The sequence below is a fragment of the Tetrao urogallus genome, assembly GCF_951394365.1.
Source record: "Tetrao urogallus genome assembly, chromosome: 1".
Classification (NCBI taxonomy): domain Eukaryota; kingdom Metazoa; phylum Chordata; class Aves; order Galliformes; family Phasianidae; genus Tetrao; species Tetrao urogallus.
Genome location: NC_136813.1, coordinates 125,396,458 through 125,412,866, shown reverse-complemented (window position 1 = coordinate 125,412,866; position 16,409 = coordinate 125,396,458). Strand labels below are relative to the sequence as shown.

The following is a 16,409-nucleotide window of genomic DNA, read 5'->3' as shown; positions in this document are numbered from 1 at the left end:
GACCTGGACCTCCCCTACAGACTAAAAGGCGCGGGGCCTCGAGCGGCCTCCCGGCCTCGGCGTGCCGCAGCCGCGCCCCGGGGCGGGGCCTCCTCTGAGGCCGCCCGCGGATTGGCTGTGCCGCCTTGTGCCATCGCGACGCGGCGAGGGGCGGCGGGCGATTGGCGGGCGGGCGGTGCTGGGCGAGGCCGCCATGTAAAGGCGCAGAAGGGCCGCCGCCAGCTGACCGGCGGGGCGACGGCGGGAGCGGCGCCGGCCCGGTGCGGCGGCGCCCTGCCTTGCTGCTGGCCATGCTGGACCGCGAGCGCGGCTGGAGCGTTTCTTTTGCCGGCTGCGGCTTCCTGGGCGTTTACCACATCGGTGCGGCCACCTGCCTGCAGGAGCACGCCCCGCACATCATCCGCGATGCCCGGCACATCTACGGCGCCTCGGCCGGGGCGCTGGCCGGCGCCGTGCTCGTCGGAGGCGGCTCTCTGGGTCGGAGCTGAGTGGAGTGGAGCGGAGCGGAGCGGGGCGGGCGGGGGCGGCAGGCTGGGTGCGGGGCGGCGGTGGTGGGCCGCGTTCCTGCTTGGCCGACCTTGTCCGTCCGGCAGTCCGCCGAACCGAGCGGTGCCGGCTGCCCGCGGTTGTGCAGGGGTCGGGGCGGCGCTGCCGGCTGTGCGGGAGACGCCCCTCACGGCCCGGCCCGCGGCTGGAGGCAGCGCAGGGCTCCTTGCTGGGAAACGAGCGCGTCCCTGCTCCGGTTTGCTTTGCGCTAGAGCTTCAGTTAGCTTTGCCCTGCTGCCCCTATAGCTTCCCTTCCTTCCATTGGGGTGAGGCTGAGTGAGGTACGATCAGCGCTGATGCTGGCTTCAGCGCGCTTCCCTTCTCTGGCCTCGGTATTGCCAGCTAGACGGTGGGTTGGTTAAGGTGGTAGGTGTTGATTTAAGGTGGCTGATGTCAATAAGTTGTTAGGAATAACTCCGGAGGGAACTTGGGCACCGGAAAAGGCTCCCCAGGGTCGTGGTACTGAGCTGCTGCTGTTCAAGCAGTGTTTGGTCACAGCTCTCGGGAGTGGGTTAGGTTTTGGGTGGTTCTGTGTACAGTGCAGTGCAGTGGGTTGGACACCATGACCACCGTGAGTCCCTTCCAGCTCAGGGTAACTAGGTGTTCTACCGGTCTGGCTGTGATTTAAGTAATCGAGTTAGTGCTGTTTTGTGTCTGTACCAGGTATTTCTTGATGACAGATACTAGTTTGCAAGTAAATGCACTCTGTTGTGAAATATTGCTTGCCTGACAGTGCGAGAAGTGTACCACGCTATTGAGGGCTTGTGAGAGCCCCAAAATATTGGCCTAATAAACTTGACATGTTGAATTGTTAAAGCAGCTTGATACAATAAAATATTAAGCTGTTTTAAATAGTGGCTAGAATGTGTTTTGAGAAGTGTGTGAAATTTCTGTGAATCCGGTAATGATTTTCCTTTTAGAACAAAAAGATCTGTTGCATAAAGGCTTGTGACTCAAAAGTGGCAGTCTTTGTTCATGGTACCCCTAACAGGCTTAGAACTGTAAGACTGTATATTTATATTTCAGAGGGAGAGGAGGAAACAATGAGAACATGTTTTGAACTGAGAGAGGGTTTGGTTTTTCTCTTCAAAATTTTGGGGAGCTCTTCAATAAAATGGCAAAAGTTTTAGTCCATGTCTAGTATTAAGTTCTAATTAGTTGTAGATTGCTTAAAAGGTCTAGAAAGCTGCACTGAATATTAGAAGTGCTTATAAGCTCAAAAACAGTTCATATTGCTTACCTGAAAATATTTGATATCCGCAGCTTTTAAGAATTTTAGTGTTTTAAGAACTAAGACTTGCAAACTTCATTTTATTCCAGTGTCATCTCTTTCTTATGTGCCAAGTGGAATTATCTGTAAATAATAGAATAACTAGTGTGTTTGTGAGCACTATCCCTGGTAATAAGTTTTATGGGTGAGAGTGTCTCTCCTAGAAACTATCTTTTCTAAAGACACTTGAGGTTATTAGAAGACATATCAAAAGCAGCCACATTCTAAGATCTTTGAATTATTACAATAAGAGGGAATGCCCGTGTTAATTCTGCATCCTTATAGCTGCTAATTTTGTATGGTTCTTTGAAAGCAGAGGATCACCATTAAGGTCTTAAGAAGAATTATAATAATTTCATATACTTCATTAGTTTGTACTGTGCGGCTCTTTTACACTGATATTGTGTGTAATACACAGTATTTATTTCTGCAGTTGTGGCTGTACGTCCCACATGTTTTCACAGTTGCCATTCACTGTAGGAAAAAAAGATGAGTCAGCTTTCCTGAGAGATGTGTGGTGGAAGGGGCACAGCTGGAGCATGGGGAATTCTGAGCAGATACTGGGAAACATTGGTGATGTGCAGACAGTTGAACTGATGATCTGAGAGGTCTTTTCCAACCTATGATACAAAGAAAAGAAAATCTCCATGGGATGGGGAAAATGTAGGGATAGGTGCCCATAGACGCAGTGGGATCTTTGTCCTTGGAGATGTTCAAAACTTGACTGAACTCAGCCCAGAATTCATGTCCTTGTCTCTGCGCATAAAACTACGGTTGTGTTTGTATACAGGATTTCTGACTTAATTTGACTTGCATAGTTCGCTTCTTGGAGGTTTGTACCTGGATGTTTTAAGTAAAGGCTTTCTTCATGCTTTTTGTAGTCTGTTGGCTAGAGTATGTAGTTTGAGTTAATGTAAGCAGCCACAGAACATGGGGGGGGTGGGGGGGTGGGAAGAGTTCTTTGCTGGATGTAGGGGGAAACTTTCTGCCGTGAGATCAGGGAAAGATGAAGGGAGGAGGTTGGAGGTGGCTGTACTTGAGAGGATGATGTGCATTTTAGATTGATCCAAACAGGAGGCATTGAGGTGCTCACAGTTTAGATCTTCTCCATAGGTGTCTTGGATACTTGATGTTTTTGTGATGATGTGGTCACCCACACAGATGGCCATGCTTAGAAGAAAACTGTGTGACTTAGTATGCTAAGAAAGGTTGAAGTATTATTACATGAGAGGAGAAAATAATACTGTAGAAAAACAATATTTTAAAAAAATTGAACTCAAAAGCTTAAGCGAAGTTCTTTCTAGTGCAGTGTTGATGATTAGTTTGGTAAGTCGAATCCTATCTGTTCTAGAAATGAGCTATGCAAGTTAAAATTTGCAGGTTCTGAACATATTTGTGGGTGACCTTGTAATGTATCACTCAGGTTAATGACCTGTTACTTTGACCTTCCTTCCCCTTCTCCCCTTCCGCTTCCAAGCTGACTGGCTTATCAGGCAATATCCCCAAAGTATGCCCTGGAGGAGCATAATATTCAGTGTTTAAACAAAACTTAGTCAGGTGGATGAGCTGTTCTGTTAGTCTTGTTAAACATGGCTGTGTGTGATTGTTAGAGCAGTGTAGGTGTCCTGTAGGAACAATGGTTCTCTGTAGTGGTTTGCTCTAGTTTCTAAATGCTGATTTAATTGGAGAAAATTTAAGCCGATAGGTAACAGACATCTTATTTAAAATAATAATAATAATAATAATAATAAAGCCTATTTAAGTGGAGACCTGTGTTGCAAATCACCACTGTGTTCCTTACCTACTGCTTTAAAAACTTAACCTGCAGAGGTTCCCTATCTGGTTTCCTCTAAATGTTTCCTTTGCTGTGTCTTGTAACAGTATGTGTTGTTAATGTCAAACAAATTTTACTAGCTGTGATGAACCAAGGCTTCTTCAGCAGAGATAGTGTGGAGCTTAAATCTGTGTGTTATGTAATTTTTGTAGATGTTGCATATGGAATACGTCTGTGCTGCTGGAAGGTTACTCATCTTTGTTTCTTTTTAAAGAACGTGTTTCCAGAATGAATAATTTTTAATTAGAGTATTTCAAATGGGTGTTTTACATCTACAATCTATATGGAAATAACGAATATAAATAACTTAGTGGCTGGGTCCTCACCAGAACACAACTATTTGAATGTCTTAGTGACTCCTTTTTTTTTTTTTTTTTTTTTTTTTTTTTTCTTCCTCAGAAAACTCAGACTCAGCTAAACACTGATGGGCTGTTAGTTTCTGTGTTAAAAATCTCTTGATGTCTTTTTTTTTTTTTTTCATGCTGACAGCCAGTTGGAGCTCTAGACATGCTTTAGTAATGGAAGCGTGGGGTTTGTTTGTATTTTACTTCCATTTGTAAATGAACTGTGTTTTATTTGCAGCTGAAGCATGTGCGGATGTTCTAGCGTTAGCCAAAGAAGCTAGAAAGCGGAATCTTGGTCCTCTTCATCCTTCATTTAATGTGATAAAGATAATAAGAGATGGCTTGATGAGAAATCTGCCAGAAAACACTCACCTGTTGTCATCGGGCAGATTGTGCATTTCGCTAACTAGAGTCTCAGATGGTAAAAACACACTGATATCTAATTTTAATTCTAAAGAAGAAGTAGTCCAGGTATGTTTGTTTTTGGCAACTTTTTGAGGTTTTGGTAGCCTTGAGTCCATTTAACGTCTTCTGTTGCGTTTTTGATTTTAAACATCTTAAGTCACTGTTACTTTGACTGCACTTTAAAAATTAATTCAAACTTTATTAGGATACTCATTTACAAGTTTTTCCAGTTAATGTAACTGTGAATGAGGTGAGTAGGTGTGCAAGAGATCAGTCTTAAAAACAGATATGCCTTTAAAGTGCTTTGCATCTAAAGCAACTGTATCTGTCATGAAGAATATTTTGCAAAGTTATTCTTATAAAAGCAGTGATCAGGAAGCATTAAAAAGTAGCTTTTTAAAATTATTTCTTAATATCAGTGTAAAAGTTAGTACAATATCATTCCTCTGGAATCGTGTGGGTGTCCTGTAGTGGTTACATGGCTTTCTCAGAGAATGTGTACCTTAAGGGAATTAAAGTAAACTTTTTCTTTCTAATTAATATTTCTACAGATGGTCGTCTTGTAAATTTTTTTTTTTTTTTTTTTTAGATGAAATATGATTACATTAATAACAAAATTGAATGTCCTCATCCTTTGTATGAAATAATACTTGATTATAACTTCTTTTTTTTTAGTAATTATGTAAGAGGACTTCCTAGTTTGTTTTTTTTGTTGTTACTTGTTCAGTTGGCTTTGCTAGCATCTGAAGAGATGAATGTAAATGATAACTTCAGTAACAGAGCAGTTACTGTTTTTAATTTATATAATCTCGTTTTCCTACAGGCATTGATCTGTAGCTCATTTGTCCCAATTTATTGTGGCCTAATTCCGCCATCATTTAGAGGTGTGGTAAGTCTCTGTTAACAGCTGGAGTTATTTTTAGATCTTCTGAAAATAAAAGAAAACAGTGTATATTCTTTTGTATTATAATAGTACAAAAGAAATACACTCATCAAAGCTCCTAGTACTGAACCTATATGTTTGTTACAAGTTGCTTGTCTGTTTCCATTAATGCACATAATCTCATGGTTACACGATCTCTTGATACTTCATGGCTATGCTGAGTTTTTTTTACTAAGTTGTATTTTCTGTACTTCCAAATCTCATTTCCTTTGAACAAGGAGAGGGGAGGAATGCAGGAAAAAAAAAGAACATTTAAAAAAATAATAATAATAATTCCTTAAAAGTGATTGGTTACAGTCTGTTCTCGAGGCTATCTGTAAGTACTAAAAGGTCAAGGATAGCCAGGAAATGCTTAAATTAAAGCAAAAGTGATTAGAACTGTATGGGGACTTTTCTTTATCTGTACTTCTGAACCTTGTATGTCTTTTTAAACTCCTCCAGATTAAAGGTGTTATGAAAACAGGACGTTGGACTGAATCCAAGGTTTAGGTGGATCCAGGATTATCTGGCTCTTCAGTCCTTGTCACCAGACAACAATGTTATTTTAAAAGACCTCATTCAGAGTACAAACATGCACAAGTGATGCTTTATTTGGCCCTATTTTGAGGAAAGGGAAGGAGGAGGGACCTTATCCTTTTGTTATTTGCAATAACTTTGGTATCATTTTAATGCTTAGGAGGCATGTTGTAACTTAGTAAGAATACTACGTTTGCATACGCTTGATATGACTCCTGTAGGGCTTAAATACTGTAGAATGTCCAATATTTAAACTTTGTAGATTCTTGCCGTTTAGTGGCTTGGTGCTTCCTGCACGTAACACAGAGACTTGTGGGAAATGTTTAATAACTGTGCAATACTAGCAATGTGCAACAGCTCTTTACCTGTGTGCATCTGCTCCAACAACTGAAGTTTGAAGTATTTTCAGAGCATTACCTTCCAGACTGTGTTGCATTCCCTCTGAAAGCATGGCCAGTGTTAGTAGAAAAAGCAGGTTTGCTGAAGGACTTCATGGTATAAAACAACGTCAGTTCTAAGCTAGCTATTCTCAGGTGGTAGAACTGCCAGTGGCTGGTCTCTGTTGGATTTGAGGTCATTCCCCAATGTGAAGTTTCCTTCTGCCACCTTTTCTCCCTCCTGTCTTTAGTAAGAGACAGTTACGTTGTGACAAGGCACAAGCTATGTGCCTCACCAGGCTAGTGTGTGCTTAGCAAAATGAATGACTGAGATTTACCTGTCTTTCACTTGCTGGGGAAAAAAAGGGATCTAAATAGAGGTCATCTTTTTACCTAACTGCTGGTTGTGAAGTGTGTTGGGTTGATGATTGTTGTTGTACTTTGTTTGGTTTTTGTTTTACACCTTTCAATCATATCCATGGGTTTAGATTCCAAACATGTTAAGGGGATCAGATAGGCAGAAACTGTAAACAGAAAGCAAAAAAAAAAAAGCAAAAGCAAAACAACCAACAAAAACAATGACAACAGCAGTCCCCATTGCCCCCTTCCCCCCCAAACAAACAAACAAACAAAAAAACCCAGTGAAAACCAACCAACATAATTCAGGCATGTGCTTCTACTTCTGAGTAATTTAATGAGAAGATTGCATTCTGTGGCTGTGCGTTTCCTTCTTGGTCAGACATCTTATGATGATTCCACATAGCGTTTGGTGATGGCATTATATGCCTGTGGGAAGTTTGTCAGCAGCTGCTTACTGCTGGGTATAAAGAGTGTCCAAGAAAGCTGACAGGTAGGAACAGGCTTTTCTAGAAGAGTATGTTGAATAAATTGCTTTGAGCTGTCCTTTTCCTCATTCCTAGTTTGTTTCTCACAGTGCTTGGGGAGCAAGTATCAATCCATATTAAACTGCTTTGAGCAGATTGCTCCTGCTTAAAGCTGCCTTGCCTTTCCATTTTATGAAAGGATGCACAGATTCTGTCTGATGCCTAGTTAGGAAGGAGGAAAATGGAGCCACTAAAACAGCAAAGTTGGTAAGGAGGTGATCTTTTGATGCTGTTAGAATATCTGTCAAAAAATGGCCTTACTGGAGAGAAGGCTATTGTGAGTGACTGGTTAAGTTTTGTAGCTGCTGCATTACAGATCTGTTACCTCATATAGCACTTTTCAGTTCTTGGATCCTAGAACATTTGAGATGATGATGCATTAAAACTCTGGTCGTGGGCAGCTGAAAACACACAAAAAAGTACAACTTGGGAAACTTCTAAACTTGTGTGCAAAGCTTTGTTTCACTTTTATTAGCAATTTCTTAATGTCTGAATATTTATCATCCTTTGATTGCAAATTCTAATTGCAAGAGCACATAAAAGCAACTCTTTTTAAACAGAATGTTTTAGTAGTGAGGAACCTAAAACTTGGAAGTGTAGAGCTATTCTCTTTTCTTCTTTCTACAGAAGCACCATAGTACCTCTTAGGTTAGTGCTGTCCTTTGAGGAAGAGGAGACAATTGTGCCAGTTATTTTAGGGCACGTTGTGTGGGATTATCATCCTTAAAATGGACTTGCTGTTTCTTAAACACAGGAAGAAATCCCAAATAGAACACTCTTAGATTTTCTGTGGAACTACAGGACAAAGCATGCTATTCAAAATGCTTAGTCTGGGAGCATAGCAGAGACCATTCTGTTAGTTGTAAATGCTGCTTAATTCCTACGTGGGAAATTTGCTAGCTAGAAAATGTCAGTGTTCTTTTTACTTTTAATCTTTGCAGCGCTATGTGGATGGAGGAATCAGTGACAACTTGCCTCAGTATGAATCTAAGAATACCATTACTGTTTCACCTTTTGCTGGGGAGTGTGATATCTGTCCAAAGGGGAATTCTGCCAACTTTCATGAAATGAATGTGACTAACACCAGCATTCAGCTCAGTTTGGGGAACCTTTATCGTCTAACACAAGCACTCTTTCCACCAGAACCTAAGGTAACTCCCTGCCTTCATGTATTTTTAGTGAAACATTTTTCTGTATAAAAACTTTGCTTTTGCACGAAGCTCCAGGAGTCTCAGCGCTTTATCTGGTCATATAAAGTTTTCTTGTGACAATTCTTATTTGCATTATTCATAGTCTGTGCTAGTGGGTTGTTTGTTTTTTAGTTTCTCTGATGTAAATTGGTATTGTCTTGCTCTGTTTCTTTAGGAATTACCACAGGATTCTATCATAAAATCCACACTGGTGAATTAATAACTGTCAGGTTAGAGTCTCTTCATGTTTACCTGCTAACCAGGTTCTTCAGAACTTTGCAAAAGTTCTAAACCATTTACATCAGATATTAGTCTTGCTAAGCATTTAATTGCAGACTTGATGAGGGAAATAACTAGAATTGCAGTTGCTGAAACTGGGAAAAAAAAATAAAAAAATAAGTCTGCCAGTTTACCTGGGATACATTACAGAGAAGTAATGTTTTGATTGCTGTAGATTTTTTTTTTTTTTTTTTTTAGCCACTTTGCGAAAGAAAAACATTAAATTCTACTTATGTGTATGTTAATCTTTTTCTTTTGTCCAGGACTACTGTGCACATTAGTAGATGAGCTGGTGTTGCATCTGCTGAATGTGGAAGGCTGAGTTTGAGCTGGAACATGAGAATTCACAGCTGACCTCTTGTAGTTTTGGGAATTGGGAAGCATGGGGAGGGAAGAGGGGAATTGACATATTCCATCAAGCCACCCTGTTGCTTTGTTACTTGCTTCTGACATTATGCTAAAGACATGAAATGGGAGAGGAAGTTCTTCTAAGCCATTAGAATGCTGTCCTTTTTACTGAATGATTCAGTACATCTGTGAGAGATGACAGAAAAGCAGTCGTATGCGTGACTGTGTGTCACACAGTAGGCTTATTAACCTGAATCTATAGGATTATAGCAACTGTAAGAAAATTTTACACTAACAAGGTTGAAAGATAGTTGTAAGTGGCTTTTTATTTTATAAACTCTTGATCTGAATTTTGATTTGCTGACTTGTTTACCCTCTGCTTGCAGGTACTAGGAGAGATCTGTGAGCAAGGATATTCAGATGCTTTTAAATTCTTGAAAGAGAATGGTATGTTACTCTTGTGGATGATTATAGGTGATATGTTGTTAACCTGTGTGTTTTTAGTTGGTGCTTTTTTTTTAATAAAGGGTTGAGGGGAGCAGGAGGTTTTGTAAGTTATATTCTCATTCTGAATTTCATCTGGTAGAAATCATAGTTTTAACTACTTGCATGAGGCAGTTGTCACACAAAAACTGCACTTCAGGGTTTTCAACGTTCTTGTGTTAAGTCAGTACTAGTATCATTTAGTGAAACTACCAATGAATTCTACTCATAATTCCAGAAAGATTATGTCAGTTTCTTTTGCCTTAATACCAAAGGATAGGAGTAGACTATGCTCTTGTGCAATCTTATTTCCTCTCTTGTACTGTCCAAGTAAACTTGTAGGAAGACCATTATAATCCAGAACTGGGAACTGTCTAGCAATAGTATTAAGTAATGGATAAATCCTTTGTCTATATCGTGAAAGACTTTATGAGTAGTCTTAAAATGTAGCAGTTACTGGGATCCAGATCAGTTTAGGAATAACTGAAAGATCTTCTCTTTCTCCTGAATCACAATAAAATATTTATGAATCTAATTCCTTGTTCAATTTTGAGACAGACAAGTTAAAAGCAATCATTTACTATTTAGCATGAAGGTAACTGTTTGTATGAATGTATGAGATGCTATCCCCATACTCTTCAGGTGCAGAAGCAAATAGTGCTGGCTCAGATTATAGGAATGGAAATTATGGTGTTTGTACTATTAGAGTTAGTGCCAGCTAATGTGCTGTAACGTAGTTGTAGCTTGATGTGCTTGTACTCTAAGCACATGTTATTCCTGCTTCCTTGAAACAATTTCTTCATGTTCAAGAACATCCCAGTTCTGCTTAAGAGCTTAATTTCTAGGAATGTTGTTAAATAATTTTTAAGAGAGTCCCACTTTAGATCCTTTGCAAGGTAATTAAAAGCACAACTTTTTGCAGACACAAACGTGCCTATAGCTTGGGGCTGCTGTGCTAAGATAGGTGCAGTACATGAACACAGCCTATGAGTTTCCTGTGTGCACACTTCCATCTGATGCTGTATCTGAGATTGCTTGCAGGTTTTTCTTGGAGTCTTCCCCTCATATCCCCTATGCATTGCTCTATTTGTCCTAATTTTCATACTATTGATGTGATACTTTTTTCTTACTGTAGCCTTTCTGAACTCTTTAGTTATGCATCTACTTTCTTGTTAAGCTGTTTCAACTATAGGAGCTCCTACTTTTTTTTTCCCCATCCAGAATACTTAGATATGGATAACTTCTCTACTAAAGTCTTTTGTATATACTTTTGACAGTTATCAGCAACAAATGCTAATTTAGTTTCATACTTTGAATGTATCTTAATATTTACCTCTTTCCTTCTGCACCTTGTGACAGCACCTCAAAGTATTCTTATGATACCTTCTGTGTCAGATTTCCCATTCTAGTCTGATGCATTGCAGATGTTTTCTTTCAAATGAAAATGTCAGTTTTCCTCATCTCCTTTAAGCTATTTGCTTTGCTGCTGGAAAACTACTTTGGCAAATGACTGTGTTTCAGATTCACTTCCAATTAATTGTTCCCTTTTTTCATTTGCTTCAGAATTTGTTCTAAAGTAAGATCTAAATTTGTACAAGAGTAGTCGTAATGATGAATAAATCTTTGTCTGCTTGTGTATTTGAACAAGTGAACAAGAACAAGTGTATTTGACATTAGGTAGATAATGTTCCTTCAGGATAAGATCTCCTGTAATGATAAACAAAGTACAGATACTCTGAAGACCTGTGGATTGAGCCTAAGTGGAAGCTCTTAACTCTTCCAGGTATTCTGAATGACTCAATTTATGTCAGCTTGTCCTTCACAAAAACAAATCCTCATGAAGCTGCACAACACATTGACTATATGAAGAAAAATATGTCTGAAAACAATAGAATAGAAACTTCTCAAGTGGAAGTACTTGGTGACCAGCTGAAGCAAAATCCGTGGCCTCTGGAGAAGAGCATATTTGAGAGTTTACCTCCTAGGCTTCGTAAAGGTACATTCTTCAGACTGTGTTCTGTAACTTTAAATGGCAAATAGTGATTTCCCATCTTACCCCACCACCTTACTCTAATCTTATAACTTGCAAAAGCTATTTTATTTAATTGTATTACTCTCTATGACATCAGAGGTTAGCTGAAATCAGAAATGTTCTCAAAGTACGTAGAAAATGGAAACGTGTATCTTGATTTAGCTACAAGAATAAGACTGACACAGGGCAAAAGAGTCACTTTGTGGAGACATGAATTAAATTCTCAAGTAGTTTTGAATTTAGTTTGTAAGTCTGCAGTATCTTTGTAAATGTATATTTAACAATAAAGTTGAACTTCAAATTCAAACACTGGTTACCCCTGTCTTATTTTTATATCATACTTCAGTAGATTTCTAATTGCCTGGTTTTCCTGTTGTCTTAACAAGGTGTTAATAGACCAGGAGCACTTCTCATATTTCTTAGTCTATAATTCTTACCAAAATTTTCTTGTTGATGCTGATCGGTATTTCCAAGATCTGAAATTTGTAGTCCTAGTGACCCAGGAGAATAAAATATGAAGTGTGAAACTTCTGAAAGCTGTATATGAAAACTGGAATATGTGGAACTCTAGAATTTAAACTTCTAAAGTTCCACAGTTTCAGACAAGGCAAGGATGCTGTCTGAAATACATAAGGTTTACATCTCCAAAAATACTTAAATCTCATCAGAAGTTAATATTTAAATTTACTGCTTAACAGTTCTGAGTAATGTCTTTTTATTTCTGCGTTATTAGCCAGTGCTTCCCATATTTTAAAATAGCATTGAGAGTACTCACGATAAGTGCCTTGAGATTGCCTGACATCCAGTTTCTGTCTGAGCCTTATTCAGTAACACTTGATCGTACTGACTGAAGATTACCAAAACTTGAGTGAATTAATCAAATGGTCTAACATCTTTCTCAAACACAATTACTCTTAAGCGCTTCAGGAAGCTTGTAAAGAACCAAATGGATTCTATGCTCAGTTCTCTAAACTCTTCCCTATGCGGGTGATATCCTATCTGATGCTACCGTATACATTACCTGTGGAGTCTGCTTATTCTGCTGCTTTACGGTAAGAAAGTTTTCGTGAACCACTTTGTAATTGCACTTGAGTATAACTGAATGCTTATTCAGATTTATAGGTGCTCTGATACTCTATAATTCAAATGTTAACTGTCCAAAGAGAGTTATTTCTACCTACATAAGGTGCATCCTCCTAAAGCCTCTACAATCTATATAAATAATCCTACTAAGAAAACGTTATAAATAATAAATTTACTGCTAAAAGCTGCTTTTTAATTCCTCAAAAGAAGCACCCTTAATCCTGTGATTGTGCAGATTATTCACTACTATTTCTGTATTCTGCAGTGGTATTTGAACTCCATCTGGAGTTCTGTGCTTTTGATTCTTCCTGAAGTCAGGAATGAAATCTAAGAGCTTATTTGCCAAACAAACTTTCTTATTGGGTTTGCTTAGGTTTACTGAGGTTTGTTCTCTTGAAACAGTGCTGATTTTAAAGGTTTTCTGACTCTTGCAAAGGAGGAACTATACGCTGTGAACCCTAAACTGTTGAGTTCTGAATTCTAGTATGTGCATTGCACATGCTTTTACTTTATTTAGAAAATACTAGAAGAAATCAAATGTTCTGTAAGTAGATTCAGGTAGAACTCCAGTAAAATATTTCCCTGCGCCACTTAAAATGATGCAGAAGTGCCATGTTCCTCAAATGAGAGGCAATCAACAGAATTATGTGGGTTTTTCCCCACTTGTATTATTCTTTGTCTGCCTTCACTGTACTTCCATTGTGCTTCTGTTCTTGTTTCCCATGTAACATTTAAACTCACCAGGAAGTTCCTACTACACAGTGGACTCAAAGACAGGAATTTTTTGTAGTCTACCTAGAATTTGGTAGAATGCGCATACTGGTCAGATGCTCAGCATAGATCAGAGATGTTGTGATATGTGCTGCTCTTTTCTTTAGACTGTAGAGAAGAGATGAGTGAATTAGATGGAAATCTAGAGAGGTTGAGAAGATCTGGAGATATTGGTGAGGGAATTAACACAGCTGTTGTTCTCCCCAAGCTGCTTTGTTGGATGCATTATGTAGGAATACAACATGAGCTCTGTTTACAAACTAACTTGTGTATTTTGATTGTAGGTTAGTAAACTGGTTTCCTGACATGCCTGCTGATGTTCGATGGATGCAAGAGCAACTTCTTCAGATTGCTGGTACGGTTTATTCCCAGGCAAAAAAGAGGCTGTTCTGTACATCCAGGTAAACTGGCGTGCTGCTGCATGCTAATTATGTATTTTTAAAAGTTCTCTCTTAACAGAGCTTCAAGTAGTAATAAGTTTCCCTCTTAAAAGGATTTGATAATTTTCTCAAGAGTAGCATTAAATGGTTCTTATTGCTTCTGACTCTTATTTGTTAAGTATACTGTATGGAGTTCTTTGTAGTTCATCAGTGACTGCTGTGTATTGCAGATGAAGGGGTGTTACCTATTGGTAGAGTTATATTAATTCTCTGTTTCCATATAGAGAAATAAAAACCCTCTGTTTCCATGGAAGAGAGCTCTTCTGTAACCCACTTGTAACTAGACTCATTATGCTTCTCCTATCAAACTGGTATGGGATTTAACCTTCCAGACTTAATGCTTCTGTTACTCTTCTCAGTGCTGTGTATATGCAGGAATCAGTGACAACTTGCCCTGGTATGAATCTAAGACTGCCATTTGTTTCACCTTTTGCTGAGGAGCTTAGTGTTCAAGATCCCTGGGCAAACTACTTCTACAAAATAATTGCAGCCCACATTTTCCATTTAAAATAGACTTGTTGCTGTAACAGTGAGTTGTGCAGCCTTATCAGAGTAGAGCTGGTGTTTGCAGGCTGTCTCCAAAGTCCAAGTGGCTATAAAAATGAACTCTCCTAAGATTTGGTTTGAGAAGGCAGAAATCCAGACTTAACAGATCAGGATGTGTGATGTGCTACAAATAGCTGAACATCTGCCTGCTGATGGAAAGTAGTGAATGAATCCTTTGTTTTGGTTGGCTTGTAGCTTTTGCTTGACCTGGTAAACTGTGTTTATCTCAATACATAAACTCTCATGCATTTATCTCCCCATTTTCTTTCAACCACCCACGGCTAGTGACTGTGTAGTACTTGTCTGCCTACTGGGGTTAAAGCACAGCAATGATCCCTACCCACAGAATCATTTACACTGTTAAACTTTGAAGTTTTCTGAAGCCTGTCTTTAAATGGATTTCCCCTTCAGATGGCTAGGTCCCAAGGCTGTGTATGTAGAAACCTGCACTATATTCTATAGGTGATTCTTTGTGGGCTTGTACTGTGTTTCATTATCCATCAAGAACTTACTGCTGCTTTTCTGAAAAGAAACAATCCCTCTGTTTTTTCCCTTCTTCCTCCTATATCTTCAGACCTACCTTCTCTTTTGCAATGAGACTTAAATTTCATGAAAACTTGAGCTGTTTAGGCATTCTTCTGGGAGCTTCACCAGCTGGGATGGTATCTTCTAGTGCATCTGAAATTCAAGTATAGAAACTGATGTTGAAGCATGTATATGGGGAGTTTGTTTAGAAGGGAGTGAATGATGGTATTCTGTGTGTTGTGTTTTGTTTTTTTTTTTTGTTTCCCTAAAGGCACTGCAAGGGATGAGAAAGAACTTTTAAGGAAAAAAAAAACCTATCTTTCCTGCTGAATGTTGAGACCATGCTTGTAAATGTCCAGTAATTGCTGTGATTCATGAGTGGGTAGCTAGGGGAGATCAGAACTATTCAAGTGGTAAAGCACCAATTGGGTCTCCCCTTCTATACATATTAGAACAGTGTGGTGACTTGTAACTTAACAATTTTATATATACTTCTCAGGACATCGCATAATGGTAGGATGCTTTTCTTCTAAATAAGGTTGTTCTAAGATCTTTTTCCTGTTGTTGTGTCCTAACTCATTAAATACATTTAGAATTAACCTTTTTCCTATAGTGTTGTCATGAAGATATGAAGATTCCGTATAAGAAATCTGAGTAGTAATAGAGACATTGAAATGCTACTGATATTTTTTTTTTTTTTTTTTTTTTTTTTTTTTTTTTTTGTTCTTAAACAGGAAAGACGATTACACACCACTAAGAAAATGTCAGACTGCCCCATCTACTGTGGAATTTCATTCTTCATACTGTCATCTTAAAATGCCTCATTCTTCTGCGGATATTGAAACCTGGCTCTGGGAATCTTCATGCTACATGGACTCGGTCATGAAACGTGCTTCTCCTAAGACAAAGGAGCAGTCAGACTTAAACTCCTATCCTAATTTTCTTCCAAATTCTGATGAGTCTGGTTTGGAAATAGATTTTGACTCCTCTTCAGAGACAAGTTTCCAAACTGCTCCAGAATATTAATTTGGAAATAGATTCCACAGCTTCCAAAATTCCAATTTGGCGGAGAAATTTAAATCCTGAAGGACTAAAGTTCACTTTGTTTATTGCCAATAAGTCTTGGAAAAATGTTTACAGCTTCCTGAGAAATCTGCCTTTGGAATTCTGCTGTTTTATGGATCATTAAAACAGTGGCTCCTTTGGGAAGAGATGGACTACGTGTCTGTCAAAGCACCAGCTCAGTAAACTATAGTAAAGTTTGTAGTAAACAGTGTCTCTCTGGAAATGAGATTTTTGTTTTTTAAATCTACTTTCAGGACAAAAAATGTAAATTCTGTAAACATCTTGGTAAAGAAGCATTGGTAACAAAAGCTTTTTAAAAACATAATTCCCAATAACACGTTTTAGGATCACTTTTATAGCACTTAATGAAGTTGGATTTGTACTTCATAAAGGGAAATACACATTTGTGCTTTTTAGTGGCCTCCTATGTCTGTATGCCTTATGTTAAACATACTGTTCTAATTACGGAATAGTTGTCTGCATGAGATAATGTAGGAACAGTGTTAGTTTAGGTTATTGTCCATATTG

The 16,409-nt window shown here is 38.9% G+C and overlaps 1 protein-coding gene across 1 annotated transcript; it reads left to right on the top strand.

Moving 5' to 3' along the window:
• Nucleotides 1-290: 290 nt before the first annotated feature.
• LOC306957754 (1-acylglycerol-3-phosphate O-acyltransferase Pnpla3-like) lies at nt 291-15,842 on the top strand (the record flags this gene model as incomplete). Its single annotated transcript, XM_079549065.1, has 9 exons — nt 291-477; nt 4,233-4,465; nt 5,223-5,288; nt 8,061-8,270; nt 9,323-9,383; nt 11,203-11,415; nt 12,371-12,503; nt 13,590-13,706; nt 15,551-15,842. 9 exons carry the CDS (start codon nt 291-293, stop codon nt 15,840-15,842), a joined length of 1,512 nt encoding a protein of 503 aa, XP_079405191.1.
• Nucleotides 15,843-16,409: the final 567 nt, after the last annotated feature.